The sequence below is a fragment of the Phyllobates terribilis genome, unplaced genomic scaffold (assembly GCF_046119375.1).
Source record: "Phyllobates terribilis strain yellow unplaced genomic scaffold, ASM4611937v1 Scaffold_4__5_contigs__length_816908805, whole genome shotgun sequence".
Lineage (NCBI taxonomy): Eukaryota > Metazoa > Chordata > Amphibia > Anura > Dendrobatidae > Phyllobates > Phyllobates terribilis.
The window spans coordinates 399,182,115-399,206,704 of NW_027362764.1; the positions used below are offsets into that span (position 1 = coordinate 399,182,115).

General features: G+C 46.6%; 1 protein-coding gene across 2 annotated transcripts in view; it reads left to right on the top strand.

The window, feature by feature from the left end:
- Nucleotides 1–24,590, top strand: part of ADAMTS16 (ADAM metallopeptidase with thrombospondin type 1 motif 16) — a 453,100-nt gene that overhangs the window by 183,063 nt on the left and 245,447 nt on the right. For both annotated transcript variants that reach the window (XR_012320095.1, XM_073678502.1), the window contains exons 10-11: nucleotides 16,511–16,664; nucleotides 19,124–19,219. Coding sequence is in view for 1 of the 2 variants with exons in the window: in XM_073678502.1 (XP_073534603.1) it covers nucleotides 16,511–16,664; nucleotides 19,124–19,219 (250 nt within the window). In the remaining variant the exon portion in view is untranslated. The remainder of the gene's footprint in view (nucleotides 1–16,510; nucleotides 16,665–19,123; nucleotides 19,220–24,590) is intronic.

The window sequence follows — 24,590 nt, forward strand, 5'->3', positions numbered from 1 at the left end:
TGGAACTTGGATACCGAGAAGGAGGCACCTAATCCAAAGGCACTGCCGAGAACCAGCTGACGGTACTGGAACCCGGATGGGTAGCAGAAGGTACCCATGTAAAAAAAAGTTCAAGGCCGCGAGCCGGCTGCAGTTACCAAAACCCACAGTCCTACAGGGGGTGCTTGTCCTATTGGCACTATGGAACCAGCCTTCATTGCCAGATCCCACAGCCCACATAGGAGTCACCTAAACTGCAGGCACCATAGAGTCGGCTAACCCGACCGCAACACGACAGGACAACGCATTGGAGGCAAAGTGACGTTGACACTACCCGGAAACAGCTGGCGTGCTGGAACCAGGCTGGGCAGGAGGGAGTACCCGTGCCAAAGACACTGCCGAGAACCAGCTGACGGTACTGGAACCCGGATGGGTAGCAGAAGGTACAAGAGCCAATGGAACTACCGAGGACCAGCTGATGTTACTGGAACTCGGTTACTAAGCAGGAGGTACCTGTGCCAGAAAGCACTACCAAGGACCAGCAGACGTTGGTGGAACTTGGATACCGAGAAGGAGGCACCTAATCCAAAGGCACTGCTGAGAACCAGCTGACGGTACTGGAACCCGGATGGGTAGCAGAAGGTACCCATGTAAAAAAATGTTCAAGGCCTCGAGCCGGCCGCAGTTACCAAAACCCACAGTCCTACAGGGGGTGCTTGTCCTATTGGCACTATGGAACCAGCCTTCATTGCCAGATCCCGCAGCCCACATAGGAGTCACCTAAACTGCAGGCACCATAGAGTCGGCTAACCCGACCGCAACACGACAGGACAACGCATTGGAGGCAAAGTGACGTTGACACTACCCGGAAACAGCTGGCGTGCTGGAACCAGGCTGGGAAGGAGGGAGTACCTGTGCCAAAGACACTGCCGAGAACCAGCTGACGGTACTGGAACCTGGATGGGTAGCAGAAGGTACAAGAGCCAATGGAACTGCCGAGAACCAGCTGGCAGTGCTGGAGCCCAGGGTAAATACTAAAAACAGAGGAGCCAGAGGTGTATTTGGAGGAGGTTTTAAATCCGTAGTACAGTGGATGTGGACAAAGCAGGAGAATTTGCCGGACACAGAGCTGGGGATCAGCTGACGTTACTGAACCCCAATAACACTGGAGCAAGCGTTGACTGTGCAGACGGCACTTCTGAGCAGCAACTAGCGGTATTGGAGCCCAGGGTAAATACTAAAAACGGAGGAGCCAGAGGTGTATTTGGAGGAGGTTTTAAATCCGTAGTACAGTGGATGTGGACAAAGCAGGAGAATTTGCCGGACACACAGCTGGGGATCAGCTGACGTTACTGAACCCCAATAACACTGGAGCAAGCGTTGACTGTGCAGATGGCACTTCTGAGCAGCAACTAGCGGTATTGGAGCCCAGGGTAAATACTAAAAACGGAGGAGCCAGAGGTGTATTTGGAGGAGGTTTTAAATCCGTAGTACAGTGGATGTGGACAAAGCAGGAGAAATTGCCGTGAACACAGCAGGGGAACAGCTGACGTTATTGAACCCCAATAACACCGCATCAAGTGTTGACTGTGCAGACGGCACTTCCGAGCGCCAACTGGCGGTGCTGGAGCCCAGGGATAAGAATGAAATCAGAGAGGAGCCAGAGGTGTAATTGGAGCAACTTTAAAATGTGTAGTACAGTGGATGTGGACAAAGCAGGAGAAATTGCCGTCCGCACAGCAGGGGAACAGCTGACGTTACCGAACCCCAATAACACCGCAGCAAGTGTTGACTGTGCAGACGGCTCTTCCGAGCGCCAACTGGCGGTGTTGGAGCCCAGGGATAAGAATGAAAACAGAGAGGAGCCAGAAGTGTAATTGGAGCAAGTTTTAAATAAGTAGCACAGTGAATATGGACAGAGCAGGAGAAATTGCCGTGAACACAGCAGGGGAACAGCTGACGTTACCGAACCCCAATAACACCGCAGCAAGTGTTGACTGTGCAGACGGCACTTCCGAGCGCCAACTGGCGGTGCTGGAGCCCAGGGATATGAATGAAAACAGAGGAGCCAGAGGTGTAATTGGAGCAACTTTAAAATGTGTAGTACAGTGGATGTGGACAAAGCAGGAGAAATTGCCGTCCGCACAGCAGGGGAAAAGCTGACGTTACCGAACCCCAATAACACGGCAGCAAGTGTTGACTATGCAGACGGCACTTCCGAGCGCCAACTGGCGGTGTTGGAGCCCAGGGATAATACTGAAAACAGAGGAGCCAGAGGTGTAATTGGAGCAACTTTAAAATCTGTAGTAGTGAGAATGTGGACAGAGCAGGAGAAATTGCCATCCGCACAGCAGGGGAACAGCTGACGTTACTGAACCCCAATGACACGGCAGCAAGTGTTGACTGTGCAGACGGCACTTCCGAGCGCCAACTGGCGGTGTTGGAGCTCAGGGATAATACTGAAAACAGAGGAGCCAGAGGTGTAATTGGAGCAACTTTAAAATCTGTAGTAGTGAGAATGTGGACAGAGCAGGAGAAATTGCCATCCGCACAGCAGGGGAACAGCTGACGTTACTGAACCCCAATGACACGGCAGCAAGTGTTGACTGTGCAGACGGCACTTCCGAGCGCCAACTGGCGGTGTTGGAGCTCAGGGATAATACTGAAAACAGAGGAGCCAGAGGTGTAATTGGAGCAACTTTAAAATCTGTAGTAGTGAGAATGTGGACAGAGCAGGAGAAATTGCCGTCCGCACAGCAGGGGAACAGCTGACGTTACTGAACCCCAATAACATGGCAGCAAGTGTTGACTGTGCAGACGGCACTTCCGAGCGCCAACTGGCGGTGTTGGAGCTCAGGGATAATACTGAAAACAGAGGAGCCAGAGGTGTAATTGGAGCAACTTTAAAATCTGTAGTAGTGAGAATGTGGACAGAGCAGGAGAAATTGCCATCCGCACAGCCGGGGAACAGCTGACGTTACTGAACCCCAATGACACGGCAGCAAGTGTTGACTGTGCAGACGGCACTTCCGAGCGCCAACTGGCGGTGTTGGAGCTCAGGGATTACAGTTCAGGTGGTAGACACATGAACAGAACAGGAGACCTGGATACTTTTGCCAACAATTATTTATTCTGGAAGAGGACTGGCAAATTCATGAGAGATCCAGGCCTTGTTCATTTTGAGAAAAGTAAGCCGGTCAACGTTATCGGAGGATAGTCGCATGCGACGGTCTGTTAGTACACCACCTGCGGCACTAAAGACGCGTTCCGATAATACACTAGCAGGAGGGCAAGCTAGCACCTCCAATGCATACTGACTTAGCTCTGGCCATGTATCCAGCTTACAGACCCAAAACTTGAAGGGAGAAGAGCCGTCTGGGAGTACACTAAGAGGGCAAGACATGTAGTCTGTCACCATCTGACGGAAACGTTGCCTCCTGCTGACTGGAGCCGTCTGTGATGGTGTAGACATTTGTGGCGGCGGGGACACAAAACTTTGCCACATTTCGGCCATACTGGTCTTGCCTTGTGCTGAGGCGCTGCTTCTGCTCCCTCTTTGTGCAGAGCTTCCTCCACTGCCTCGACGCACTGAGCTGCTTTGTAAAGCACTAGCAGCACTGCTCTCGGTTGGAATGGAGAACATGATGGAATGCACCAGTGCGTCTTGGTACTCCCGCATTTTATGCTCCCGGTTCAACGGTGTTATGAGGCTTTGTAAGTTGTCCCGGTAGCAAGGATCTAGGAGGGTGGACACCCAATAATCAGCCGTGTTGAGAATGTGGGCGATGCGGCGGTCGTTTCTCAGGCACTGCAGCATGAAATCAACCATGTGCTGCAGACTGCCAACTGGCCAAGAAACGCTGTCCCCTGCTTGAGGCGTGATCTCTGCCTGCTCTGCATCACCCCACCCTCGCTCTAGATACTGACTACTAGAGCATTGTGTACCTCCCTCCTCTGGACAGATGTCGTCCTCATCCATTGACTCCTCCTCATCCTCCTCACAAAGTGTCCCCTGCCTAGGCCTTTGTGAGGAACCACGTTGCGCAGACTGTAGAGAAGCAGATGGCATTTGTGACCCCTCATCCTCCACCTCTTCCAAAACCTCGTCCCTTAGTGCTTGCAGTGTTTTTTCAAGCAGGCAGATAAGGGGGATAGTCATGCTGACTAGTGCATCATCTGCACTCGCCATCCGCGTGGAATAATCGAAGGCACGCAAAACGTGGCAAATGTCCTTCATAGAGGCCCACTCAGTGGTGGTGAAGTGTGAACGGCGCGCACTGCGACTTGTTTGCGCCTGCTGCAGCTGGTACTCCATTACTGCTGCCTGCTGCTCACACAACCTCTCCAACATATGTAACGTTGAATTCCACCTGGTGGGTAGGTCACATATGATGCGATGTTCCGGAAGACATAATCGGCGCTGCAGAGCTGCAATGCGTGATCTTGCATTGCTGGAACGCCACAAGTGAGCGCACTCTATGCGGACCTTGTGAAGCAGTGCATCAAGATCCGGATAGTCCCTCAAAAAACTCTGCACGACCAAGTTGAGCACATGTGCCAGACATGGGATGTGAGTGAGGTTGCCTAGGCCCAGAGCTGCCACCAGATTTCGGCCATTGTCACACACTACCATGCCTGGCTGGAGATTCGCTGGCACAAACCACACGTCGCTCTGCTGCTTGATGGCATTCCAGAGCTCCTGCGCTGTGTGGCTTCGATTCCCCAAAGAAATTAATTTTAATACGGCCTGTTGACGTTTGGCCACGGCTGTGCTCATATCGGTCATCATAACAGGTAACCGTTCACGGGTCGATGTGGAGGTAGACCGTGACGGCTCCTGCAGCGCTGATTCAGAGGAACTGGAGTATGAGGAGGAGTCAATGTGTACAGACTGGATTCCTGCAATCCTTGGAGTTGGCAGAACACGTACAGCGCCACTCTCAAGATTTGTACCCGGCTCCACAACATTTACCCAATGGGCAGTGATGGAAAGGTATCGTCCCTGTCCATGCTTACTGGTCCACGCATCAGTGGTCAGGTGGACCTTGCTACTGACGGCGTTTTGTAGCGCATGTTTAATTTTTCCCTCCACATGATGTTGCAGGGCAGGGACGGCTTGCCTGCTGAAATAAAAGCGGATGGGCACGTTGTATTGTGGGACTGCCAATGCCATAAAGTTACGGAATGTGTCAGTCTCCACCAGCCTGAATGATAGCATTTCAAGGGCCAGTAGTTTAGCAATGCCAGCATTCAGAGCCTGTGCTCGGGGGTGGTTTGCCGAGTATGGGCGCCTTTTCTCCCATGCCTGTGCTAACGATGGCTGTAGACTGGCCTGGGAGTGTGAGGATGACTGGGAAAGTGGTGCTGTGGGTGCAATTACACTGTGTCTCTGTACAACAGTGCCAGAGATTCTTCCATGGCGATCCTGTGAGGAAGCCGAACCAGCTGTGTGTGAGCTGGAGGAAGAGGCTACAACACAAGCTGAAGAGGTGGTAGGTGGCGCTGTAGGTTGGCCTAGGTCTTCAGTGTGTTTTTGTAACTCCACCATGTGCTTGGTCCGCACATGTTTCCACATATTTGTGGTATTGAGGTTGCTGACACTTTTCCCTCTTTTCACCTTCTGATTACACAGCTTGCATTTGACAAAGCAAATGTCATCTGCAACTGTGTCAAAAAAGGACCAGGCACTGCAAGTCTTGGGAGCGCCCGCTTTGGATTTTGGAAGAGCCATGCTCCTAATGGGTGCCGAAGTGGAGGCTACAGGCAACCAAGTCTGCCCCCTCCCTCTCCCTCCTTTTTGGGCCGTTCGGGGAATCTCTTCCTCAGAGCTGCTCCCACCACCTTCCTGTCCCTCACGCCATGATGGGTCAAGGACCTCATCATCTACACCACCCTCTTCAAACAACTGCTTCTCCTGGGTAGTCTCGACAGCACAGTACGCACCAGAAAGTGGCACCTGAGTCTCATCATCAGATGCGTACTGAGGTGTGCTGCTGACCATAGGCACTGGCCCACCCGCCTCTTCAGATTCAGAGAGACAAAACGGTTGCGCATCACTGCATACTACCTCTTCTTCAAATTCTAGAATTCTGCTTGGCTGGCCCCCTCTTTCCAAGCCAAGAGATTCAGAGAACAGAAGTAGAGATGGCTCCTGTCCAGAGCTCTCTGACTGCCTGGGCAATTTGGCAGGTGGTGAAGAGACAGATGGGTGCTCTTCAATGCTCAGGACCTGAGAGGATCTGGAACTAATTGAAGTCGATGCGTTAGCTGCCATCCATCCGACAACGGCTTCAATTTGGTCCTCGCGCAGCAGTGGGGTACGGCTAGCTCCTACAAAGCTGCGCATAAAGGACTGTTCCCTGGTAAAACTGGGGGATGCTGAGTCACTGGTGCCCGCAGCAGGCACAGAATCCCCACGTCCTCTCCCTGCAGGCACAGAATCCTCACGTCCTCTCCCTGCAGAAACTCCACGCCCACGCCCACGACCACATGCCTTACTCCCTGCCTTCTTCATCTTGGTAGACTGATAAAGATAGGCAGAAAAGTACTAAGGGCTTAGTGTGCTTATTCCTGAACAGCTGCTAACAGGTATAAGAAACACTAATTTTATAAAGTGTGGACTAGACTTTAATATGAGCTAATGTGGCCTACACAACTGTAAAGTGGAGTGTTTGGTGAACTTTATTTAGGTTTTTTTTTGTCACAAAAAGACACTGGATGTGCCTAAAGATGTAATAACGATAGTATCACAAACTTTTTGTAGCTATTACAATGTAGGAAGGTAACCTACAATGCAATAGATGAGGCTGCAAAAAATAGGCTAATCTGTAGTAGTGAGAATGTGGACAGAGCAGGAGAAATTGCCATCCGCACAGCAGGGGAACAGCTGACATTACTGAACCCCAATGACACGGCAGCAAGTGTTGACTGTGCAGACGGCACTTCCGAGCGCCAACTGGCGGTGTTGGAGCTCAGGGATAATACTGAAAACAGAGGAGCCAGAGGTGTAATTGGAGCAACTTTAAAATCTGTAGTAGTGAGAATGTGGACAGAGCAGGAGAAATTGCCGTCCGCACAGCAGGGGAACAACTGACGTTACTGAACCCCAATAACATGGCAGCAAGTGTTGACTGTGCAGACGGCACTTCCGAGCGCCAACTGGCGGTGTTGGAGCTCAGGGATAATACTGAAAACAGAGGAGCCAGAGGTGTAATTGGAGCAACTTTAAAATCTGTAGTAGTGAGAATGTGGACAGAGCAGGAGAAATTGCCATCCGCACAGCCGGGGAACAGCTGACGTTACTGAACCCCAATGACACGGCAGCAAGTGTTGACTGTGCAGACAGCACTTCCGAGCGCCAACTGGCGGTGTTGGAGCTCAGGGATTACAGTTCAGGTGGTAGACACATGAACAGAACAGGAGACCTGGATACTTTTGCCAACAATTATTTATTCTGGAAGAGGACTGGCAAATTCATGAGAGATCCAGGCCTTGTTCATTTTGAGAAAAGTAAGCCGGTCAACGTTATCGGAGGATAGTCGCATGCGACGGTCTGTTAGTACACCACCTGCGGCACTAAAGACGCGTTCCGATAATACACTAGCAGGAGGGCAAGCTAGCACCTCCAATGCATACTGACTTAGCTCTGGCCATGTATCCAGCTTACAGACCCAAAACTTGAAGGGAGAAGAGCCGTCTGGGAGTACACTAAGAGGGCAAGACATGTAGTCTGTCACCATCTGACGGAAACGTTGCCTCCTGCTGACTGGAGCCGTCTGTGATGGTGTAGACATTTGTGGCGGCGGGGACACAAAACTTTGCCACATTTCGGCCATACTGGTCTTGCCTTGTGCTGAGGCGCTGCTTCTGCTCCCTCTTTGTGCAGAGCTTCCTCCACTGCCTCGACGCACTGAGCTGCTTTGTAAAGCACTAGCAGCACTGCTCTCGGTTGGAATGGAGAACATGATGGAATGCACCAGTGCGTCTTGGTACTCCCGCATTTTACGCTCCCGGTTCAACGGTGTTATGAGGCTTTGTAAGTTGTCCCGGTAGCGAGGATCTAGGAGGGTGGACACCCAATAATCAGCCGTGTTGAGAATGTGGGTGATGCGGCGGTCGTTTCTCAGGCACTGCAGCATGAAATCAACCATGTGCTGCAGACTGCCAACTGGCCAAGAAACGCTGTCCCCTGCTTGAGGCGTGATCTCTGCCTGCTCTGCATCACCCCACCCTCGCTCTAGATACTGACTACTAGAGCATTGTGTACCTCCCTCCTCTGGACAGATGTCTTCCTCATCCATTGACTCCTCCTCATCCTCCTCACAAAGTGTCCCCTGCCTAGGCCTTTGTGAGGAACCACGTTGCGCAGACTGTAGAGAAGCAGATGGCATTTGTGACTCCTCATCCTCCACCTCTTCCAAAACCTCGTCCCTTAGTGCTTGCAGTGTTTTTTCAAGCAGGCAGATAAGGGGGATAGTCATGCTGACTAGTGCATCATCTGCACTCGCCATCCGCGTGGAATAATCGAAGGCACGCAAAACGTGGCAAATGTCCTTCATAGAGGCCCACTCAGTGGTGGTGAAGTGTGAACGGCGCGCACTGCGACTTGTTTGCGTCTGCTGCAGCTGGTACTCCATTACTGCTGCCTGCTGCTCACACAACCTCTCCAACATATGTAACGTTGAATTCCACCTGGTGGGTAGGTCACATATGATGCGTTGTTCTGGAAGACATAATCGGCGCTGCAGAGCTGCAATGCATGATCTTGCATTGCTGGAACGCCGCAAGTGAGCGCACTCTATGCGGACCTTGTGAAGCAGTGCATCAAGATCCGGATAGTCCCTCAAAAAACTCTGCACGACCAAGTTGAGCACATGTGCCAGACATGGGATGTGAGTGAGGTTGCCTAGGCCCAGAGCTGCCACCAGATTTCGGCCATTGTAACACACTACCATGCCTGGCTGGAGATTCGCTGGCACAAACCACACGTCGCTCTGCTGCTTGATGGCATTCCAGAGCTCCTGCGCTGTGTGGCTTCGATTCCCCAAAGAAATTAATTTTAATACGGCCTGTTGACGTTTGGCCACGGCTGTGCTCATATCGGTCATCATAACAGGTAACCGTTCACGGGTCGATGTGGAGGTAGACCGTGACGGCTCCTGCAGCGCTGATTCAGAGGAACTGGAGTATGAGGAGGAGTTAATGTGTACAGACTGGATTCCTGCAATCCTTGGAGTTGGCAGAACACGTACAGCGCCACTCTCAAGATTTGTACCCGGCTCCACAACATTTACCCAATGGGCAGTGAGGGAAAGGTATCGTCCCTGTCCATGCTTACTGGTCCACGCATCAGTGGTCAGGTGGACCTTGCTACTGACGGCGTTTTGTAGCGCATGTTTAATTTTTCCCTCCACCTGATGTTGCAGGGCAGGGATGGCTTGCCTGCTGAAATAAAAGCGGCTGGGCACGTTGTATTGTGGGACTGCCAATGCCATAAAGTGACGGAATGTGTCAGTCTCCACCAGCCTGAATGATAGCATTTCAAGGGCCAGTAGTTTAGCAATGCCAGCATTCAGAGCCTGTGCTCGGGGGTGGTTTGCCGAGTATGGGCGCCTTTTCTCCCATGCCTGTGCTAACGATGGCTGTAGACTGGCCTGGGAGTGTGAGGATGACTGGGAAAGTGGTGCTGTGGGTGCAATTACACTGTGTCTCTGTACAACAGTGCCAGAGATTCTTCCATGGCGATCCTGTGAGGAAGCCGAACCAGCTGTGTGTGAGCTGGAGGAAGAGGCTACAACACAAGCTGAAGAGGTGGTAGGTGGCGCTGTAGGTTGGCCTAGGTCTTCAGTGTGTTTTTGTAACTCCACCACGTGCTTGGTCCGCACATGTTTCCACATATTTGTGGTATTGAGGTTGCTGACACTTTTCCCTCTTTTCACCTTCTGATTACACAGCTTGCATTTGACAAAGCAAATGTCATCTGCAACTGTGTCAAAAAAGGAACAGGCACTGCAAGTCTTGGGAGCGCCCGCTTTGGATTTTGGAAGAGCCATGCTCCTAATGGGTGCCGAAGTGGAGGCTACAGGCAACCAAGTCTGCCCCCTCCCTCTCCCTCTTTTTTGGGCCGTTCGGGGAATCTCTTCCTCAGAGCTGCTCCCACCACCTTCCTGTCCCTCACGCCATGATGGGTCAAGGACCTCATCATCTACACCACCCTCTTCAAACAACTGCTTCTCCTGGGTAGTCTCGACAGCACAGTACGCACCAGAAAGTGGCACCTGAGTCTCATCATCAGATGCGTACTGAGGTGTGCTGCTGACCATAGGCACTGGCCCACCCGCCTCTTCAGATTCAGAGAGACAAAACGGTTGCGCATCACTGCATACTACCTCTTCTTCAAATTCTAGAATTCTGCTTGGCTGGCCCCCTCTTTCCAAGCCAAGAGATTCAGAGAACAGAAGTAGAGATGGCTCCTGTCCAGAGCTCTCTGACTGCCTGGGCAATTTGGCAGGTGGTGAAGAGACAGATGGGTGCTCTTCAGTGCTCAGGACCTGAGAGGATCTGGAACTAATTGAAGTCGATGCATTAGCTGCCATCCATCCGACAACGGCTTCAATTTGGTCCTCGCGCAGCAGTGGGGTACGGCTAGCTCCTACAAAGCTGCGCATAAAGGACTGTTCCCTGGTAAAACTGGGGGATGCTGAGTCACTGGTGCCCGCAGCAGGCACAGAATCCCCACGTCCTCTCCCTGCAGGCACAGAATCCTCACGTCCTCTCCCTGCAGAAACTCCACGCCCACGCCCACGCCCACGACCACATGCCTTACTCCCTGCCTTCTTCATCTTGGTAGACTGATAAAGATAGGCAGAAAAGTACTAAGGGCTTAGTGTGCTTATTCCTGAACAGCTGCTAACAGGTATAAGAAACACTAATTTTATAAAGTGTGGACTAGACTTTAATATGAGCTAATGTGGCCTACACAACTGTAAAGTGGAGTGTTTGGTGAACTTTATTTAGGTTTTTTTTTGTCACAAAAAGACACTGGATGTGCCTAAAGATGTAATAACGATAGTATCACAAACTTTTTGTAGCTATTACAATGTAGGAAGGTAACCTACAATGCAATAGATGAGGCTGCAAAAAATAGGCTAATACTATTCTGGCTGGGGCTGCAGGGCCCAATGCTGCAGAAAGGCTCCTCTATCTACTCCTATATAGTGTGTTTGGAACCAATTTAGCTGAATACGGATGGAACCACCACACTAATAGGAGATATCAGGAAAAATTATGAATTGGCAAAAAAGGACAATGTATGAGGCAGTGACACACACTGAGTGCACTACAACCAGACGGTGTTGAAGCACACACTACAGGGTGAGCTGCACTCACACACCAGACCTTGCAGACAGCGGTGAACAGTACAGATGCAGAGCACTGTGCACTAGCGCTGCAAGACCAAAAAAATTTCTCTATCTACTCCTATATAGTGTGTTTGGAACCAATTTAGCTGAATACGGATGGAACCACCACACTAATAGGAGATATCAGGAAAAATTATGAATTGGCAAAAAAGGACAATGTATGAGGCAGTGACACACACTGAGTGCACTACAACCAGACGTGGTTGAAGCACACACTACAGGGTGAGCTGCACTCACACACCAGACCTTGCAGACAGCGGTGAACAGTACAGATGCAGAGCACTGTGCACTAGTGCTGCAAGACGGAAAAAAATTTCTCTATCTACTCCTATATAGTGTGTTTGGAACCAATTTAGCTGAATACAGATGGAACCACCACACTAATAGGAGATATCAGGAAAAATTATGAATTGGCAAAAAAGGACAATGTATGAGGCATTGACACACACTGAGTGCACTACAACCAGACGGGGTTGAAGCACACACTACAGGGTGAGCTGCACTCACACACCAGACCTTGCAGACAGCGGTGAACAGTAAAGATGCAGAGCACTGTGCACTAGCGCTGCAAGACCAAAAAAAATTCTCTATCTACTCCTATATAGTGTGTTTGGAACCAATTTAGCTGAATACGGATGGAACCACCACATTAATAGGAGATATCAGGAAAAATTATGAATTGGCAAAAAAGGACAATGTATGAGGCAGTGACACACACTGAGTGCACTACAACCAGACGTGGCTGAAGCACACACTACAGGGCGAGCTGCACTCACACCCCAGACCTTGCAGACAGCGGTGAACAGTACAGATGCAGAGCACTGTGCACTAGCGCTGCAAGACCAAAAAAATTTCTCTATCTACTCCTATATAGTGTGTTTGGAACCAATTTAGCTGAATACGGATGGAACCACCACACTAATAGGAGATATCAGGAAAAATTATGAATTGGCAAAAAAGGACAATGTATGAGGCAGTGACACACACTGAGTGCACTACAACCAGACGTGGTTGAAGCACACACTACAGGGTGAGCTGCACTCACACACCAGACCTTGCAGACAGCGGTGAAGAGTACAGATGCAGAGCACTGTGCACTAGCGCTGCAAGACCAAAAAAATTTCTCTATCTACTCCTATATAGTGTGTTTGGAACCAATTTAGCTGAATACAGATGGAACCACCACACTAATAGGAGATATCAGGAAAAATTATGAATTGGCAAAAAAGGACAATGTATGAGGCAGTGACACACACTGAGTGCACTACAACCAGACGTGGTTGAAGCACACACTACAGGGTGAGCTGCACTCACACACCAGACCTTGCAGACAGCGGTGAACAGTACAGATGCAGAGCACTGTGCACTAGCGCTGCAAGACCAAAAAAATTTCTCTATCTACTCCTATATAGTGTGTTTGGAGCCAATTTAGCTGAATACGGATGGAACCACCACACTAATAGGAGATATCAGGAAAAATTATGATTTGGCAAAAAAGGACAATGTATGAGGCAGTGACACACACTGAGTGCACTACAACCAGACGTGGTTGAAGCACACACTACAGGGTGAGCTGCACTCACACACCAGACCTTGCAGACAGCGGTGAACAGTACAGATGCAGAGCACTGTGCACTAGTGCTGCAAGACGGAAAAAAAATTCTCTATCTACTCCTATATAGTGTGTTTGGAACCAATTTAGCTGAATACGGATGGAACCACCACACTAATAGGAGATATCAGGAAAAATTATGAATTGGCAAAAAAGGACAATGTATGAGGCAGTGACACACACTGAGTGCACTGCAACCAGACTTGGCTGAAGCACACACTACAGGGTGAGCTGCACTCACACACACAGACCTTGCAGAAAGCGGTTAACAGCACAGAGAACTGTGCACTAGCACTGCAAGGCACAGTGATTTAGAAAGTAGCTTGAGTAAAGCAGTATAGAGCAAATAGGTAGCTAAAACTGTCCCTCAGAACAACAGCGTCCTATCCCTAACTGAATTCACAGCAGAGTGAGCTCAAAATGGCGGCGGCGGCTTTTATAGTGCATCATGACATCATTTAAGCAGCCAATCACAGCCATGCCATTAGTTAAGATGCCTACATGCCTAACAGGATGTGCCCACACTTCTTAGGATCCTCATTGGCTGAATAAAATGAAAATGGCTCATTGCATTATGGGAACTTCCGATTCCGGTATACGATATCGCAAAAGTATCGGAATTAAGTATCGGAATTCCGATACCGCGAATATCGGCCGATACCCGATATTTCAGTATCGGAATGCTCAACACTAGTCTGCAGTGATCATTTCTGCAAATGGTATTCTTGCTGTTGTGTTTCTATCTATCTTGGTATGTAAAAGCATGGTTGGAGGAATATTTCTATATAGACTTTTTTTTATATAAAAAGGTGTAATTTGAGTGATTTGCAATAATCGCGTAACAAATGCCTATGGAAAGCTGAGTAGATAAGGTGCAACTAGTAAATATCATTGCATAACCTTGACTACTGCTGATACTTTTTACTTACTAATATATGACAATTTTTGAATGGAAATCCTCTTTAATGACATTTTACTCACATTTGCATGCAAAGGCCTCCATTTGAATTTTATTAGTTCATTCATTTTATGAAGGAGAAATCCTTAAACTATTTCCTTGCTCATTGTCATTGTGACTTACACAGTCTGGTACCAGTGAAATATAAGGAGGTGAGAGAACTGGAAACGAAAATGGTTACTTTATTCTAAGCAAACGCAGAATGCCTTCCTGCACATTATCCGCCAATAAAATGACTTCATGCATCTGCTGGTAAAAGTCTGTCAAATACTGTATACTAAATTGTATAAGGAGAGCCATTACCTTGTAGAAATCGGCAACTCTTAAGTACGTTTTATTTGTAATCCGAGTTGAATTTTAAGTGAAATACCTCAAGATCTGTTACTTGGATACAGTTTTTCCCACATTTGTTCTTTTCCCACATGGATGGCAATTAGTCAGTGTTCCACAATGTATATAGACTGTATCTATACTCTGTTGTCATGTAGATCTGCTGTATGTTATACATTAATATTTAGCATTAAAGGGAATTTATCACAAAATACAAATAATAACAGAATTTGAACTTATGTTTTGTGTTATTTTAGTGGTGTTTTTTTTTTTTTACTTCTCGAAAATATGAAAACATTTATTTTTTATTTTTCACATTCTCTACTGTTGAACACTAGAGGGAGCAGCTGGTCACCTTTGCCAACAAAAGCAGTAGTAATGCTGTGTAGAATTACAACTGCTGCAAAGATGCGCTGCAACTCAACCCACTAGGGTGAATTTTTTTTCGAACAACTCCTCTTTTTGAGTGTTGGCAGAAGGAGGGGGGATGATAACATTTTGAATTACAGTAGAGCAGGTTTCCCAAACTCCAGTCATCAAGAGCCACCAACAGATCATGTTTTCAGGGTTTCCATAGTATTGGACAGGTTATAATTCCATCACCTCATAAATACTAAGTACATTTTGAAAACATGATCTGTTGGTGGCTCTTGAGGACTGGAGTTGGGGAACACAGTAGTGGAGCAACATTTTGTTGGTTTCATCACTGTGATTCAAGTGTTGGATGTCCCTTGTGGTGCACTCAGTTCCCACCCCAACTGTTCTAGCCAACGAGCATGCACAGTGCACATCTTATATGGTCATAGCATAGGAGATGGGGTCAGAAACCAACCCTAATCTCCTATGCCCATTGTAAGCCATATTTACTGTCTGTAAGGGTCATGCACTGACACAGACAATCAAATAACAGAAAAATATTTTTTGTTCATTATTAAAAATATATTAAATCAACATAAATTTTTAGTAATTATAAAAAAATTGCAAGGCCATTTAAAAAGATTGTCTGGGCAAAAAGAAAACTTCCCCAAGAGCATGGAGCTTTAAAAAATAACAAACTAAGTGATACCTACCAGCACTAACTTGGAACTAGCCCAGGGCGCTCTATGGTCTTAATTGACACAGGAAGAGCAGGTGTCACCGTTCCACAAGGAGCAGGACCTCTGCAGTCTGTGATTAACTACAGTGGTCAGGTGACTTTAGCAGCATGTAATCAGAAAAACATCATGCAACTTTAAAGTGCAAAAACGGTCCGTTGCTGCCAATCACAACCTAGTAGCCTGCTGCCAGAGGAATGATGACATCGCCTCTTCCTGAGTGACGGCAGACCACAGAATGGCCTGCTTTGGATCCAGGTGGTTGCTGGTAGGTGATTATCAACTACTTGGTTATTTCCTACAGATCCAGGCCCCTGGAAAACTTTTTTTTGCCCAGAGAACTACTTTTTGTTTATTGGTAAAAATAATAAGGGAACAGAGACAGTAGAAGGAGCCTAGCAGCTATAGGGATCCACTTACAAGTGAGGTTCTTCTAGTAATCACAGCATCTGATAGAAGTAGACAGTGGAAAAGGAAGTGCAGAATTGAATGCAAATTGCTAGGATATAAAAGAAAAGTAGGACAGGATACAGGGAGCAGAGTGGACATGTCCTGAAGTTATTTGTTAACAATAGGTCAACTTGGAATGTGACCCTTTAACAGGTTTTCCTATGGGCCTTATTGCTTGTTATGCTCTTGAACAAGTTATTACTTGCAAGAAGATTAAAAAAACATTGATAAGGCATCAGTCGTTTAATTTAAAGCAGAATCCCATTTTTGGGTATCATTTGACATGTTATTGATACGTCCCATAGGATAATGTTTGGGGTAGTATATGACCAGTTTCGAAGCCAAGTATCTGCAGGTTTGGTAGTAATGAACCCAAACCTACTTGGGATGGATCATAGTGATGATACCAGCACATAAGGTATTCAGAAAAGTCAGTCATCTGAATGGCACTTTATATAAGACATGTAGATTAAATAGCCATTAAAATCAGAACGGTTTGTAAAGGAGTTATACAATGTGGCCTTCAAAGAAAAAAAAAGGTGTGCACCCCTGCTCTAAAAGATTAGTCAGAATCTTAGTTTTGTTATTATGTACAGTAAGATATCGCAATGAATGTATTTTCACTGGAAAAATCATTTTGCAATATAGACTGTCCTTTGTCTTGTAGTTCTTCACAAGCCGTATGCCTTGCTGATGATCCAAAGCCGGGGAAGGAATATAAATATCCTGAAAAGCTTCCCGGAGAATTGTATGATGCCAACACACAGTGCAAGTGGCAGTTTGGAGAGAAAGCCAAGCTCTGTATGCTGGACTTTAAGAAGGCAAGGGAATTGTATGCATACATCCATATCTGAATTCTCAACACAATTTTGGAGAGGTTTTCCTATGTATTAGTCTACGGCCATGCAACAGCTAAAATCACAACTAATGGTCATGAATGTGGTTGCATTGAAATTCAGCGGACTTGGATTTCTGCTGACTACCATGTTGGCTTGCGAGTGGAGACACAACCTCTTTCACTGTCATTAGTTGATGTTAATGTTGTGTAGCCTAAGTTTCTGTGTAGCCATGGGTCTAATTTTGATTTTCAATAAATGTCCCAAAGTTTATGATAAATTGGGGCACATTTTGCATAGTCTGTGCCAGTACAAACTTGGACTAAACAGACTTAAAACATTTTTGTTTAATTTTACACCACATCTTGATTGGCTTATACTGTAGGTTTACATCTAACTTACTTGTTGTAAAGTTACACTCCATCTTCGAGGTAGCCATGAACAGTGCTTTAGATTAATGTTCCCCATCTCCAGTCCCCAAGCGCCACCAACAGATCATGTTTTCAGGAATTCCTTAGAATTACACAGGTGATAATTCCATCTCTTGCACATGTGATCACTTCATCTTCTCTGCAGTATTAAGGAAATCCTGAAAACATGATCTCTTTGTGGGCAGGCAAAAAAGGAAACCACTTGGCACTACGGTCTTCCTTCCATTAATGCACAATGATATACACAGGTATAGTCTACACACATATTGGTGCTCTGTCATTATACAGAAAGTCACTGAAAGTCCCAAGTAGTAGGAGTGAAGATGACTAACCCCTTCCACATCACTCAGAACATCATTTGGCACTCATCACATCATGGAAAACTCTTCTTTATTATTTCATAGCAAGCAATAAAAATCAGGTGGGGAGAGTACAGCTAAACAACAATAGGCTTTGGCAATTTTTGTGTATATTAGCACTTTTCCAGGCCTTGCGGAATGTCCGTAGTCATGGATACCCGCTTAGTCTTCCTAAATTGGCAAACAGATAGTGCCTTGGCACTAGTTGATGTATTTATCCGGGTTCATCCCTAGGATCAGTGTTCTCACCAATCCCAGCAGTTTAGCCCCTCATATGTCGCTATCAATTGTGACATGAGGGGTTTGACAGAGGGAAATTGCTCCCTCTGTCAGCCATCAGCATCCCAGCAACGTGATTGATGGATTGGTATGGCAACTGGAGGCCTGACGAAGGCCACTGGGTCTGCTATGCACTACAGCTTATCACTAATGCGATCATAGGATCACAAGTTCAAGTCCTTCTGGAGGACTAATAAATATTGTAAAAAAAATGTTTTTAAGTGTTTAAAAGGAAATTAAAACCACCTTCCATAATATGTAAGTTTCAAAAATCTTTTAATCTGAAAAAAATATATACCATAAAAACATCACATATTTGGCATAGCCTCATCTACAACAATGCGTACTTTAACACTGTCATTGTTTATCCAGCACAATTTGAAAAAAACATTCCAAAATTGCCATTTTACTAATGCTGTGTATGTAAAAAAAAAGTAAGGTACTTAGTGAACATTTTTCTGATCAACAAATTAAAGACCATCCATCCACGACAAGGTATGCCTTCATTTTGGTGTCCTTAACTCTAATGACTCATGACCTCATGTGAACTGGGGAAGAATATTCATTACTCGCACTGTACAGTACTTTTGTTTGTATATTGGTCACAGTGTATTGTGCACCTATATATTAATTTAATAATAAAGGTGTGCAAGCCCTTTCTTTGTTTATTTGTGGCATACATTGGGGTGTGCACCGCCCTCTCTTTTAGATTTCACCAGCTCAGATGAGACCTGGTTTAACTCATGAAGTAGAACATTAGTGATAGGGACCATCCATGCTTGGGTACACCTTGACGTGGTAGGATGGCTTTTTTATTTCTTGATCAAAAAATATTAAATAAATATCTTATATTTTTTACGTATATAGCAATGTTTGAGTTTGTGTATTCATTAATCGCAGTGTGGTGACACATAGTGTATATGTTTATATAAAGGCCACATATCGTATTGTGCACCTGTACATTTATTTTATACTAAAAGTGTGAAAGTCTTTATTTATAAATAAAAAATGAAAAATCAGGAGGAATAATAGGAACTGCACGAAAGATTATAAGAAAAGATGCTCATGAATTATGTCATAAGAAATACATGTAGAAGAATGTCAGGAGAGATGACAAGTCCTTGTTGACTGACAGCTAAAACTTGTAACTGATCAGTACATTTTTTCATCACTGTACCGTATGCCATTGATTGAATATTTTACGCTCCACAATTCATTCTTTGTATGCCAGCACCCATGTGTAGACTGTGATTTACATGTTAGTCCTAGGACTTTAAATGTATAATTTTATTGTAAAAATATTTTTAACTTGCCAAACTTGTTCTCACTTAGTACTGGGTCACATAATATCATTGTCTCTCTCTTTTCAATCTAGGATATATGTAAAGCGCTTTGGTGTCATAGGATAGGAAAAAAATGTGAGACAAAATTTATGCCAGCAGCAGAAGGCACAACATGTGGGCATGATATGGTAAGAAGATGGTAGTCTTATGACATTTTTTAACTGTAATGGAATTAATGACTTATTCCAGAAAATATTCTGTCAGCAGTGTGAAACAACTGTTCGGGATTGACTTTTGTTTTATCTGCGCTTGCATCAACACATATGCTAATTTTAATGCAGTTAACTAATGTGCTCTTTCACTGAACTACTACACATCTATTACCTTCTGTATACTGTTACTATATGTTCAGTACTGTAGATCTATAAAAGTTTATTGATTGTACTGAACATTTCCTCCCAGAGCTGGTCAGAGAGGAGGCAAAAAGCCCGTAACAGCTCATTCAGGCATCTGTTATTCACATTTGTGTTCTATCAATGTATTTCATAGATAGAATATGCACCTGTTATCTGTGTCATTGGGCCCATCAGATGACTTGATTCTGAGGGTCCACCTTTCATGTATACAAAACCAAAGCATTATCATTAAAGTGGTTTTTCGGACCTAGACTAACTTTTATCAATCACTGTTTCAAGTGTTACAGCTATAAGATACTCAATGTAAGGGCTCATACCCATCACCGTAAAAAAAAAACGATCCGATATAGGGATCAAAAAGTCGGACGACTGTCATGCGATTTTTATGCATGTACAATGCGATTTTTCTCACCTAGCATACGATTAACATCCGATTGACATGCAATCTGATTGCAATGCGATTTTAACATGGGCTTTTACATAGAGGAATTATCTATGTCATTTTCACATAGTTTGCCAAGGAAATATTCTTCATTACATATATATATTAGATAGACAGAAATATGTGAGTGAGATATATAATTAGTGCTTTGCGTGTGTAAATATGACGTTGGGCCCCCCTATAATTAATAACCAGCAAAGGCTAGGCAGATAGCTGCAGGCTGATATTAATAGGCTAGGAAGGGGCCATGGATATTTGGGCCCCCTCCCAGGCTACAAACATCAGCTCTCAGCTGTTCAAGAAAAGGTGCATCCATAAGATGGGTGCAATTTTTTTATCGCACCCATTGACTTGCATTGGCGAGTCTCATCCGATATACGCGACAAATCGCAGCATGCTGTGATTTTTTTCTTCAGTCTGATCTGAGCAAAAAAGATCGCAGATGAAAAGGGCTAGATTAACATTGATCACAGTGCAATCCGATTTTTTATCGGATTGCAATTGTCCATTTTTCATGCAGATGAGTATGAGCCCTTAGGATTCGACTCTGCTTGCTGATTCGATCGGTTATCACGTTATTATTCAAATACTGTTGAAATCCAGATGGTGGAGCCGGTTTTCCCCCACTCAAGAGCCCCATAGCTGCTGCAAGGTTTGCACTATAAACTCTCCTGAAGGAAAAGCCAGGGCCCACAGGAGGATCTCCAGTTCCTTGGTGGGCCAGTCCAACCCTGCCTATTATAATTAGTGTTGAGCAAATTTGTTTGGCATTTCAAATTCGGGTTCGTGTTCGGGGTTCCGGCTTGTTCGCACCAAAAAATCAGCTCCGCCCATGAACATCCCTGATTTGCCACGCTGTCACGCTGATAATGTGGCGCCCCTGAGGGTTCAGTTGCCACAGAGATACTGCATCTCACCCAGAGGTGTGGTATCCCTGGGACCCTATGCCGGGACTCTAACACCTGTGTCCAACACATCCACTTCAGTAGGGCAGGGCGAGATTGCTCCTAACGGACAGCACAGTCCCTGGTCCCTGGCTGGAGTGGAGGGGAACCAAGTGAGGGGGAACCATGTGGTGAGTGTGGGTGGAGGACGTAGATCAGGGGAGCACTTGTGAGGGAGTAATATAAAGGAGGGAACCATCTTGAAAAGACGAGGAGTCCAGTGAGAGAGAGGGGAGTTGGAAGAGGAATGTGAGAGGAGCAGAGGCTCTGCACGAGCTCTGCTCCAGAGTGGGCCTAGCAGAGAGGCCCATGAGGAGAAGGAGAGAAGAAAGGAAAGGAGTAGGAAGGAAGGCTCCAAGAGAATTAAGGGATCCTAGGGGTACGGGCAGTGCTGGAGGTCACCCGCACGCCCGAATCTACCTGGTGTGGAGGGATCAAGCCACAGAGGGGACCGGCCCCTGAACTAGTGGAGAACTACAAGGCTCAGCTAGAAACCGGAGGCTGCTGTACTTGCAAGGTACAGTGGCCACAACCACAATTACATCGCCGAAAAGGTGGCCACATAGGGTCCAGGAGACTGCAGGTCGCCCGACAAGACCCGAGGCTACCAGATTGGGACACTGATTGTGAGGCGCAGGGCAGGAGGGCGAGAGCCAGCGCAGGAAGACGACTGAGGAAGGCACATAGAAAAGGGTCCTGTCAGGCACTCTTGAACTACCTGAGGGATTGCTGAACCCCTGCCTGGTGAATGCAGTGCGACGTGGGAGTCTGTAACTGGACAGTGCAACCTGAGGAATTTAACAACTGTGAGTAAACTCGGAAGACTGCACCCCACTGTCTCTGTGATTATTATCTGCCCCATCACCCCTGCACTACAACGCCCAGCAACATCTACCACATCTCTACACTGCCCTGGAGCTAAGCTCTACCTGTGGAGAGCTGAACCATCTCTGCTGCATTTACACCAGCTCCAGAGGACCTGTTCCGCAGCGGCGGCTCCCTTTAGCCGCATACCACAGGTGGCGTCACAAACTTTATATATAAACTCTAAATCCCCTGTAAATATTCCCCTTTTGATTGACCGCCCTGGGTCACGGACTGGGTCACCGCCACTGTGACATCTCCCCTAGCAACGACCGGCCCGGCACCGAGTACCCCACGGCCCAGGGGGCCCGTCAATAACATCTTGCAAAAAACATTGTTTTTTGCTGTTCGAGTGGTCCTCAAAAAAGTGGAGAATCATAGAAACATAGAATGTTAGAGTTGGAATGGACCTCCAGGGTCATCTGGTCCAACCCCCTGCTCAATGCAAGATTCACTAAATCCTCTCAGACAGATATCTGTCCAGCCTCTGTTTGAAGACTTCCATTGAAGTTTTTTTTTCAGTGTTACAGATCAAAATAACCCATAGAAGTCTATAGGTCTGTGAAAATCAGATGTCATCCATGTGTAGTCTGTGTGCTGTCTGGTTTTAACATTGTATTCGATAGAAAAAGTTTTTATTTTATTTTGAGAAAATTACTGATGAAACTCTGATGGTATAAACTGACAGACTGACCAAACACTGATGAAACCCAGTTCCGAAACACTGATGTAACTCTGTCTTTTTTTCATGTACCATAAAAATGACTGACATCTGAATGAGGCCTAAAGGTATGTGCACACATCTTTTAGGCGTTTGTGTACACACCAAGTATTACTGAAGGAAAACACTTCAGGACACGTCAGCATCTTTAGTCCTGAAGCATCTATTTTAGGTGACTTTTTGGTTTTCTTTGCGTTCTTTGCCTTCACTGGTGGCAGGTTTTTGAACTTTATTATATAAAGTCTTCAGAGCGGAAGCCGCCTGAAGAATTGTCAGGTCACTTTTAACCATTTCACGTCTTTCGAAGCATGAAGCAATTAAATGAGGTTCAAAAGCCAGGACTTATGCACAGCAAGACGTTTTAACATTGCTAGCACATGTTCATTCATTTTAGCATTTATTCAGTGCTTTTTCAAGTCGTTTTCCGAGTTAAAAAGATGTTGTGTGCACATGCCCTCAGGGCTTATACAGACATCAGTTTTTCACGGACAGCACTCGTCTATGTGATAGTCTATGGGGCTGTTCACGTGTCAATGATTTTTTATGGACTGAGTGGTAAGGGCAAAATTGCGGAGTCATATCCAACATTGACCTTAATGTCAGATCAAACTCGGCAATGAACGTCTATGGGTCCATGAATGGACTAATAGTAGAAGGCGGAGAACCTTTTTTTTTTTCTCAGTGAAACACTGATATAACTCTGACCAAACTCTGATGACACTGTGATGAGATCTGATGAAACTGATCCAAATCACTGATTTTCTTGTGCGAGTTTCTTGGCCTTAGGCCACGTTCACACATTCAGTATTTGGTCAGTACTTTACATCAGTATTTGTAAGCCAAAACCAGGAGTGGGTGATAAATACAGAAGTTGTGATGTGTTTCTATTACACTTTTCCTCTGACTATTCCACTCTTGATTGTGGCTTACAAATACTGATGTAAAATACTGACCAAATACTGAATGTGTGAACGTGGCCTTACAATCAGGAGACGTTCTTATAGTTTGGGTGGTAACCTTTTCTTTAGCTCCTATGACTGTATGACGCGCCCCCCTAGGCCGTGGGGTACTCGGTGCCGGGCCGGTCGGTGCAGGGGATGTCACAGTGGGTGTGACCCGGTCCGTGACCCAGGGCAGTCAATAAAAGGGGATTTATAGTTTTTAGTTTAATGTTCGTGACGCCACCTATGGTATGCGGCTATATGGAGCCGCCGCTGCAGTGCAGATTCCCTGGAGCTGATGGTGACACAGCAGAGTTGGTTCAGCTCTCCACAGGTAGAGCTAAGCTCCAGGGTGGTGCAATGATGTTATAGATGAGGTAGATGTTGCTGTACAGTGTAGTGCAGGGGATGGCGCAGATAATAATTCCAGGACACAGTGGGGTGCAGTCTTCAAGGTTTACTCACAGTTGTTGAACTTCACGCTACCAGTACCAGGGTAACCTCCCACGTCATCTTGCGTTCACCAAGGAAGGGGTTCAGCAATCCCTCAGGTATTTCAGGCGTACTTAACGGGACCCCGTTCTATGTGCCTTCCTCGGTCGTCTTCCTGCACTGCCTCTCACCCTCCAGCCCTGTGCCTCACAATCAGTGTCCCAAGCAGGTAGCCTCGGATCTTGTCAGGCAACCTGCAGTCCCCTGGACTCTCTGTGGCCACCTTTTCAGCGATATAATTGTGGTGGTTGGCAGCCGGACCTTGCAAGTACAGCAGCCTCCGGTTATCTAGCTGAGTCTTGTAGTTCTCCACTAGTTCAGGGGCCGGTCCCCTCTGCGGCCTGATCCCTCCAGGTTCCTGCCGATTCGGGCGCACGGGTGGCATCTGCACTTCCCGTGCCCCTAGAATCCCTTCTGTTCCTCTTGGAGCCTTCCTTTGCTCCCTTCCTCGTCCTGCCAGTCCTCCTGGGCCTCTCACTCTAGGCCTGCTCCTCTGAGCAGAGCTCCTACAGAGCTCCTGCTCCCACTCCTCCTCCTCAGGCTGTCTTCTCTGACTGGACCCCCTCTCTCAAGATGGCTCCCCTTTTTATACACCTACTGAAGTGCTCCCCTAAACTACTTCCTCCACCCACACCCACTACATGGTTCCACCCTCCAGCCAGGGACCAGGGATTGTGCTCTCCCTAAGGATCAATCTCGCCCTTCCCTCTGAAGTGGAATGTAATGGATGCAAGTGTGT